Consider the following 9,993-nt stretch of genomic DNA (forward strand, 5'->3'; position numbering starts at 1 on the left):
ATGACAACATAGGACAGATTATAGGTTTTCACTGGCTGGGTAATGCATTTTAAAAAATGTCTATAGGTCAATGATTTGTGCTGTAGCATATACTAGGTAAATGTACATGTTATAAAATGGACTGACAATCCAAAAATGGAAATGCAAAACAATTAACTTGTTAAAGCATATAAAGGTCACACTCAATATTAAATGACTATTTATGAAAAGTACAGATTACGTGGATTTCCTGATACATCCACTTTGGGTGTTAATTAGGCCTAAACACATGCATGTCTGTATTTGCCAAGCTAAAATAAGAGATGCAGGTAATAACTCAAGGTCCAAGGCACCCAGTTGAATGAGGCATAATGCTGCCTTTGTACATTTTAGCAGTGCAGGCTACCTGGGACCTTGAGGCACCTGAAACTACAGCTGCCCAATCAACATCCTGAATTTACATGACTGTTCAATTAACATTCTCTATCTAGCAGACATCTATGGCACAATGATTACCAGCATTACTAGGAGGTCCTGAAGACAAGTCTCTCCGCACACTTATAAATCTACACAAAACAAAAAAGCACCAGCGTGCTTGGAACAGAATTGCCTGAAGGATTTACCAGACAGTTGAGGAAGTCTTCTGTCCGATTCTCCGGAGTGGAAAGATTCCATGCCATCTGTTTTTGGAGTTTACACGCTATGTTATCTTTCTGCATGTAAAAAGCTCTGTCTCATATAAGTAATGCTGTCTTCATGCCAGTCAAAAGCTAAACTGACAAGCCCTCACATACAGCACCATGTATCTCCTCTAGCCTTGACAAGCCCATTAAAAAATAAATTCACGCTGCCTTATTTTAATCAACGAACCATTCTAGTGCCAAATGGAAGCAGCTGATCTCTCACGCACACTCACACGCACACACACACGCACACTCTCCTGACTAACAATAGATGATAAAAAAGTAAAGAGGGGCTCACCTGGGCGGTGATTTTGGCAGTGGCCGCAGCAGCAGCCACAGCAGCAGCAGGGGGCAGGCCCCCAGGTGCGGTGGGCGTCAGCATCGGGATAGGTGGGGTCACTGCCTTACCCACGCGCAGATATTGACCACCCAAATCAAACAGGTTCATAGAGGATACTGCGTCCTGCGCTGACTGGGCCTTGTCATACTCTAGAGAAGAAGGGAACAGCAATGTAAGACTCGAAAGGCCCGAGAGACAGGCTCAACTTAAATCTTCTGGCAGAGCACTGTGTCATTTACTGTGTAATTACCAGAGGGCACTTATGGCAAATTGTCCGCAACTGAGCCTAAGGAAAATAACGACAACAACAAAAAAACAAAAACTTACTATGAAAGCATGTGAGGAACCTGCCCCACCCCTCCTCTATCCCCTGCGAGACATATGTAGAGAACAGCATTCCTCTATGACTGACCGCTCTCGGCCGCATTCACAGTATTTACAACCGAACAAAAGCAGAGGCCTTATTCTCACCTATGAAGCCGTATCCCTTGTGTTTCCCTGTCGTGGGCTCCCGTGCCAGCGTACAGGACTTGATTCTCCCAAAGGCCTCAAAGACGCTCTTGATGTCATCGTCTGACAGGTCAGGGTGCACAGATGCTACGTAGATTCTGTTAAAGGCGCGGGCTTCTTCGGCTAACTGGTCTATGATTGGCTGAGCCTGACCAATGTTGCTTGGCCGTCCGACCTTTGAAGAATCATTAAACAATGAAACACACTTCCAGATATTTTTAATATATTTTAATTATACTATTTATAATTCCAGCAGATCTTTTTCTGAAAAATCTATTTACAGTTTTGAACAACCTGAACAGTTATTTAGAAAAGACCCACTTACTTTAATGTTTCTCCCCCCTAACATGACTGAGTTCATCTGCTCTAATGCCAGCTGTGCTGCCTCTGGTACCTCATATTCTACAAATGCAAAACCCTGTATAGAGAGAAAGAGAGAGAGACAGAGAAAGGGATGGACATCTGGTCAGATTCTGGAAAAAAGTAACAGTCAGTCAAACCTGTACACTAAACATGTAAGGGTTCACATGCCTTGTGCTTTAGTGTAACCGAGTCCCAGGACATGTCGATACTCTTGATTGGCCCAAACGGCGCGAATGCTTGTCTAATGGTATCCTCTCCAAGCTCATAGTAGATTGAGCCTACGTAAACACGGCACATTATGGCAAGTGCTCGCTGCCTCTGTGCTGCAACCTGGAATGAAAAACTCAGTCAGACCTCAAACTACTCCCAAAAGATCAAATATAATCTATTGATTTAAAATAGCATGTGCTTAAAGAGTGTTCCAGTGATTGAGGATAGAACCAGCATACTCTGAACATACTGGCACCGAAGACATAGCACTGGCTCTGCTTTACCTCCTGACATTACACACATGAGTACTACGCAACTACATGTATGCCAAGAAATGGAGGAAGACCATGTTCTTGCAATATTAATAGATCATATTTGTTTATAAAGTCTTAAAATGTCTAAGCTATCTGCTCCTGCTTACCGACTGTAAGGGTGAAAGTGAGTCACCGAAGCCAGCCATGGTCAGTGAGGCCATCTGTAAGGAATTGGGTATCTGGAGTGAAGTGAGAGAGAATTGCAATGATTCGTCCGCTTTGAAATTTCTGAATGACTTGATATACAAAGACTGATGATATTCACAATTACAGCCAGCTTTTCCTGATACTTGAAACAACTGCATGCAGATACAGCTGTAGATGAAGAGTTTACAGAAGAACAATGAGGTTTTTCCAAAAGCCATCCAAGTAAACTTCAGGTACCTGGAGGTTGTTAATTGGCTGCTGCTGAGCGAGGCTCTGCTTGACCAGCACACTCTTGATGCTCTGCTCCATGGCATACTTCTTTGCCTGTGATAAAGCCATTAAAACGTCATTTGAAAAAAAAAAAAAAAACAGCAAAAACTGAAATCAACCATATTTGGCTCATCTTGAAGGATGTCCAAATTATTCATAACCCGAAGCATGTGCCAGCAGATAAAAAATAATACTATCAGACACATCACACTAATACTGAAGGTATAGATCTAGCTTTTCTCTTCTCCACTAATCACATGCACTTGCATTCAACAAAAACAGGAATGCAAATGAGTCCATAATAATCACTGGTTAAACTGTCAACTCAATCCAGCTAACATGAACGTCGCTTTACAGAGGCACAGCAGTGAATGTTTAGATTGTAGAGGGATACACAAAGAGATGGTCACCTTCTGCAGGGCCTCCTGCTGTTCAGGCGTGAGAGGTGGCAAGCCAAGCTTCGAGGCTGTGCTCTGTCCATTCTCCATCATCAGAGCCTTGCCTCCCTGTGGAGAACAGACTTGTGAGACCCAAAGCTTGGGTGACATAACCCTTAAACTTTATGATCATTTAATTTCAGAGCAAACACAGCCTTAAATTTGAAGGGGAAAAAAAAGGATAAACATTTAGATTAGATGATGGTGCAATTTTATACTGAAATGCAAATCTAATGAATCTGAATAAATGCCTACAATTCTTGTGTTTCAAGCTGCTGTACATGCTCTGAAAGGGCAGGACATTTTTCAGTATACTGTTATATAAACCTATACAAAGCAGAAAAAACTCTACAAAACAAGACATTAAACTGAAGAGCTATGTTCATCAGTTTGGTACAGTAAAACTGCAACACACTGCAGTTCTCCGAGATGCTGCTTTATTAAGATTAAGTAAAGATTACAATAGGCAAACCAAGGTTGTACTTTTTCCCCTCCAGCAGAAGAACTGGCATTGAGGGGAGGATGCTAGCCACTTTACCTTAAAAGTGGGAATGCTACACAGTAAGTGTGATGAGGTGACCTGCCTGACTCAGTACTACACAGAAGAAAACTGAAGTACCTTTGCTCAAATGAACTCCAGTGATGCAGAGCCCCCCTTAAGGAGGTTTGAACCCAATTTGTTCTGCCATTGGCTTTGGAATTATAGTACAGTCAAGAGATATGCTCTACAGCACAGACGACACAGAGAGAAACGACATAAAAAGGAAAAGAAAAAGACAAACCTACTTAGAACAAGAGATACTTGATAGCGAGACAACAGACTGAACACTGACATCAAAAAAAATCAGGGAAAGCTCTTCTCCAACCATTTAGGGCATCATGAAGTCATGTTCACTGATGGGATTTCTATGTTTTTTACATTACATATCTTAGCTCTAATAGCTTCTCCTATGACCTGATGAATGGTATTTATTTCTAAAAAAATAAATAAAAACTTTGTGGAGGTGGCGTGTGTATTGGCCAGATCACACTTTGATCCAAGGCTCAAGACATCTACAGAAATGATGATGGACTACTTACTTGCTCTCTTCCACGTCCCTGTTCTCTTCTAAGGCGTCCTAATTCACGTCACTTGTGAAGAAATATCCTAGGAGACCACTTATTGTTTATTTATTGTTCAGAATCTAGAAAGGAGAGGAAAAATTTTTTTTTAGTAAAATGAGACACACAGAGGAGAGAACATCTAAAGCCCCGTCAAAACAGAATTAAAATGACATGCTGGGGTAAGGGTCCAGGGGTAATTTCCCATTTTACAGATGCTTTTCTGTGATTTTATTTCATCTGGATCGGCTGTGTCAATGGTTTTCACAGTCCTCCTCTGAGAAAATTAACTTCTGTTTTAACAAACTCTCCTCCATCTGATAATTTCAGTCCAGTCGGCATACACATTTGAGATTTTCTATGTGATTATAAATAAAATGTTTGACTGCTACTACTAGCCATATACAGTCTTGGGTGTGTACAAGGGACCCTTTCAGTCACCAAACTGAAATAATAGCGAGCATCCTTTCTGTACTGCAGTGCCTCCCCTTTCGCTTGGACGCCATGCCATGAACACGTTACGTATTCATATCCTATCGTTTGCAGAAACTACACATGCCTCCCTGATAAAGGGATCCAATCCTCATAGGACTCAAGACTTACGTTATGTAAGGACAATGCTGCCTGTTGGACTATGGCCGGCTCTAACATATACAACTGACATCTCTGCATTGTTCTGGACTCATAAATAAATGATCATACTTCATCTGTCACCAAAACTGCCTTCTTTTACCACTCACCTGCTTGCCTCTGTAACCCTGACATTTTCATTCCTCATGTTTAGCTTTATGCAATTCTATGTTTATTGGTTTTCCATCACTTTACTTTAATAAGCTGCAGTATGTTCAAAGCCCAGCAGCACAATTACTGACCCTCACTTCTCTTAAACTGAATGCTTCTCATTCAGTACATGAAATGAAATGAAATGTTCCTTTGATACTGGTCTTCTTTCTATTCCTCGCACATCCAGGTCTTCCATGAGTGACCGTTCATTTAGTGCTGCTCCTCCCAACCTCTGGAATGCCTCAACGCCTCCATGAATGTTCAATCCTTTCACTGTTTAAATCCAAGCTCCACTACACTACCATACTGCTAGGCCTCTGTAAATGGCTGCTCCAGCCTTCTGTTCACCATTGCTTGTTTTATTTGCATTTTACAGTTACATTTTGTCTGTGCTGTATTATGATATTAAATTAAGTTGTCTTTGTCACATATACATTACTGCACAGTGAAATTCTGTCTTTGCATATCCCATTCTCGGGGGTTGGGATCAGAGCGCAGGGTCAGCCATGATGCAGCGCCCCTGGAGCAGGGTGGGTTGGGGGCCTTGCTCAAGGGCCCAACAATGGCAGCTTGGCGGTGCTGGGGCTTGAACCTTGATCTTCTGTTAAACGACCCTGAGCCATAAACACTTCAGCTACCTCCATGCCAATGTTAGCTCTAGAAGCGATATTAAATTTACAAGATAGAACTGTATATTAGTTAAATTAGTTATGTAAATTAGTTAAGCAAATTTATTCATGATTTTGGATTATGTAGACACGCCCAAAGAAAATGTTTTATTCCAGAACAGATGCTCAGAACAGAAAACAATAACGTGGTACTGTATTCACCAACTACGTATCGCCTCATTCAACTCATCCTCTTACCTTGAAAACGAGTAGGACGCACACTAAAGGGGAAGTGTACAGCTTTTTAAAGCTACAACCCAATAAATTAGTGCCTAAGTAAAGCCCAGAAGTGAAATCATCACGAAACAAAGTTGGTGCAGCTAACTAGCAAGATTTGATTCCCACTCGTATTCAGCCACACATCGACCACTGCATTATGATTGGCTAAGAAACCCTCACCTCCTAGACCAACATTGGCGGAGTGATTTCAAGTTGACGCGAGAGCCAATCACCAAACAAGGAGGCGGGATTTGACGGAATTGCGGTGTCTTTTAAAAAGCAGGCACGCTAGCATGAATCCAACAATATGGAGGCGCGTTACAATTAGCTAGCTACCCAAATACGTGGGGTGTAACTGGTTTAAAAGTACTGAACACAACCAGATAGCGTTGTGGTCGAGGATGAAGCTTAACTTTAACATACTAAACTGAGTGGAAAATAATTTGTGAAACTCCAGCGACCTTTAGCTGGAACGTTAATTAATAGCGAGTCCACCACAGCAGCAACAGGCCGCGCGACCAGAATCCCGCTCTCAGCTAGCTAACGGGATTAGCAGGCACCGCGCGTGCTAAATGAAATCTAAGCCAAACTACAGAACTATCTACTAAAATGCAATCATGCATGAATATACATAACATGTATTTCTGCACTGCAAACAAAATATGAGTAAAAAGATACGGAGTGAAGTGGTTCATTTACCGCAAAACCCGCTACCGCCATGAAGCACTCTGTCCCACACGGACGCCTACGGTGGCGATGAAGACTATGAAATATCGCGAGATTGTGATCTCACGCACATACAGTCGATCGGCTCATCTCGCGAGAGTTCACTCATAAAAGCGATTTGCTGCTGCATCGTGTTTCTAGACCATTCCCTCGCCGTCCAAAAGAACAGTGGACGTACATATGGTCATTTACCCTGGCCTGTACCGATTAAACTCGTGAAGATAAACATATACCAAAAAATATGACACAGTATAAACATATAAACGGTTCCATATCAGGAATTAGATTGTAGGTTTGGCTCTCGAGAGGGTGAAATAGAAACTTCCATGGTCTTAACAGTGAAAAAGCATCATGTTAGTTTACTGTTATTTCACCATAGTAGGGGTGTGTGAGAGGTGGATGTGGAGTTATGAAACTCTTCTGGAAGTGTATGATTTATTTATTCCTTCATTCATATTTATCAGCTTTATTCTGGTATATTCCAGAGAGAATCTGTTCAGCTGAATGTCACACTCATTCAATCCTAGGGGAAATTTAGCATAACTAGTCCTCCTTGTATATATTTGGACTGTATGAGAAACCAGAGCAAACAAACCGTTTTTAGGATTTTTATTTTTTTTTAGAAGATTGTAACTTCAAACCCTCTGAACTACACAGGCACTCAGTCCTTACTTTGCTCAACTCTGTGCTTGGATTGTAATTCTTCATTGCTTTGTAAAATGTTTATCTAGTGCATAAATGTTAGATCCTTGCTGCATCTACATTCTCAAACGTCTGTCTGTCTATCCGTCTGTCTATCCGTCTATCTATCTATCTATCTATCTATCTATCTATCTATCTATCTATCTATCTATCTATCTATCTATCTATCTATCTATCTATCAACACACACACAGTATGCACTTTATGGTTCTTAGGATTTTATTGAGCAATTTGTATAACAGACAATATTTGACACAAGTAAAAATAAATTGCATAAATCCAAAACGCAGAATGTACACTAAACTATTTAACCAAGGCCTGGGAGGATGTCACCAATTATTGTGCAGGTATGTGGAGGTTACACACATTCATTTCTTCCTTTATCTATATATCATCGACGAGCTACTTTCCATAATATCCAAAAATTTAAGGATGACAGAAAATGATTTATTATATAATTAAGAACATATTTTCATGTGTGACCCTGCTGTTTTTTTGTTTTGTTTTGTTTTTTTAATCAACTGTCCTACAGGAAAATAATCAAGGGTTACAACAATTATTTCAGAAGGATGCTGTAGCTGGTCATATACTGCACTTCCAACTTATAACTTTACCAAAAAACTTGGTAATAACATTCATGTTCTGACATGCAAAGTATTTCTATTGAGATAAATGCAAACGTTTAAGAGCCAAAGCCATTCACAAATGTGATAGGATCACTGAAATCGCCCTGAAATCCAAATAAGGGAACCGCTGAAATTTCTGCATTTTTAGCAGGGGATTATTGTTGTACTAAAAGTAAAAAAGGTCTTTTAGCTAGAACAATTTAAGACCAGAACTTTTTAATTTTGACAGCGTTGGCATAAATGGCAGAAAAATTATACAGCATACTAATTTACAATAAAACAAGCCCCAGACCAAAAAGTCCTGGTAAGATTTTCCAGAAGCAGTGTGTTAAACATCCTTTCCATTCATCTACCCCAACCCCAGCTGCCATTGTTGATTCCAGTGTTCTTCAGTGTTAATTGGCATGTACCTCACTTGGTTTTTTATATGTGTATGTAAACGGCTCTTTAACGGAACGTCAATCATTACAAATACTGCTGCATATGGTGCAAACCTAAAACTAAAAACAGCCCTTTTAACCTTGATGGAGGGATTCCTTCTCATCCAACATGTTAAAATATCATCATCACTTGATGACTTTTATTAATCATATGATGGGATATATTTCACATTATAAAGTGCCTGGAGGCTTGGACTAGAAAGTCCAGTGCACAGATAAATGGTACTACTTTGGTCACGTTTGGTAGTGTGTAATAAGTGTTCCTAAGTCAAAATATTCCAACAAGAATCGTAGAACTATTATAAAGGTTGCCATCAAACCATTTTTCAAGAGCAGTTTGATATTATTGGTGATCATTTGGATGATTCTTTTATCCAGTTCCATCTAATCATAAAGCCAAGCAGTTAAAGTTAAGGGGCTTACTCTGCCAGCCCTGGGATTTTACCTCATAAGCTGCTAGTTCTCAGTGCAGAAGCTTAACCTGGTAATTATCAGATGAAATGATCTACTCTAATCACTTACTCATCGAATTCATGCAACTGTCCACTCAGCCAATCATGTGACAGCAGCACAAGGCATAAAATTATGTAGGTACAGGTTATGAGCTTTGATTAATATTCACATCAAACATCAGAATAGGGAAAAATGTGATCTTAGTGACTTTGACCATGGCATGCTTTTGGTGCCCATTCCAGTTGAGATGTTTTTGAGCATTTCAGAAACTCTCCGATCTGTGATTGTTTGCCAATGACAGCTGATAAGAGAGGTCCGAAAAGATTGGTCAGGTTTGAGCTGGTGAATCTTGCATTAACTCTCTTTCTCTCCACTCTTTCTGCTCTGACTGCTCTCATCAACAAGATGTTTCCACCTGCAGACCTGGATGTTTTGTTTATTTTCCACACCATTCTGCGGAAAGACTACTGTGCGTGAAAATCCTAGGAGATCAGTACATTCCTAAATATTCAATCTACGCCAGTCACTGAGATGACATTTTCCATTTACAAGGACATCAATTATTAACTGAAGCACCTGGCCTGCATCTCCATGTTTTAACGTACTGCTGCAATATGATTGGCTAAGATAGAGAACTGCATGCATGAGCAGGGACACAGGTGTTCCTCTTAAAATGGCTAGTGAGTGTAAGGGTGTTTATGTAGTGTGTCCTTGTTCTAAGGATATTACACAAAGAGTATTAAGAATATTTAGTATACATTACACACAGAGAAAATCATATTCATTAAATGTTGCAAATCTAAACTTATTGCCAGTGATGAAGCACAAAACTGTCAAAATCAAGCTCATGGATTAATGGCAATCCCATTCCATGTACTTTTGACACATTCATTTCTTACTTAGGCACTTTGTGCTTTGTAAGAACCAGTCCTTTTAGTTGCTTTAGGTCTCACATTGGGAGAAATAATCTAACTATAACAAAACCAAAGGGCACTTTGCTACAGTACTGTACATTCATCAGC

General features: G+C 40.2%; 1 protein-coding gene and 1 non-coding gene across 4 annotated transcripts in view; both read right to left on the reverse strand.

Annotated features, from left to right (window-relative positions):
* The window catches only part of puf60a (poly-U binding splicing factor a), a 14,390-nt gene extending 7,565 nt beyond the window's left edge, over positions 1–6,825 (reverse strand). Inside the window, exons 1-11 of one of the 3 annotated variants that reach the window (XM_058395440.1) lie at positions 6,724–6,825; positions 4,334–4,437; positions 3,873–3,978; positions 3,227–3,322; positions 2,784–2,870; positions 2,507–2,578; positions 2,044–2,205; positions 1,838–1,930; positions 1,474–1,687; positions 961–1,151; positions 603–659 (exon numbers count right to left, since the gene is read on the reverse strand). In XM_058395440.1, the coding sequence (XP_058251423.1) occupies positions 603–659; positions 961–1,151; positions 1,474–1,687; positions 1,838–1,930; positions 2,044–2,205; positions 2,507–2,578; positions 2,784–2,870; positions 3,227–3,307 (957 nt within the window). In that variant the 5' untranslated portion in view covers positions 3,308–3,322; positions 3,873–3,978; positions 4,334–4,437; positions 6,724–6,825. The remainder of the gene's footprint in view (positions 1–602; positions 660–960; positions 1,152–1,473; positions 1,688–1,837; positions 1,931–2,043; positions 2,206–2,506; positions 2,579–2,783; positions 2,871–3,226; positions 3,323–3,872; positions 3,979–4,333; positions 4,438–6,723) is intronic. The other 2 variants (XM_058395439.1, XM_058395442.1) reach the window with 2 other exon arrangements.
* On the reverse strand, positions 2,290–2,426 carry LOC131356999 (small nucleolar RNA SNORA57). The gene has a single exon (XR_009205199.1). It is a non-coding gene; the product is annotated as a small nucleolar RNA SNORA57 (small nucleolar RNA).
* Positions 6,826–9,993: the final 3,168 nt, after the last annotated feature.

Source organism: Hemibagrus wyckioides, linkage group LG07 (genome assembly GCF_019097595.1).
Source record: "Hemibagrus wyckioides isolate EC202008001 linkage group LG07, SWU_Hwy_1.0, whole genome shotgun sequence".
Lineage (NCBI taxonomy): Eukaryota > Metazoa > Chordata > Actinopteri > Siluriformes > Bagridae > Hemibagrus > Hemibagrus wyckioides.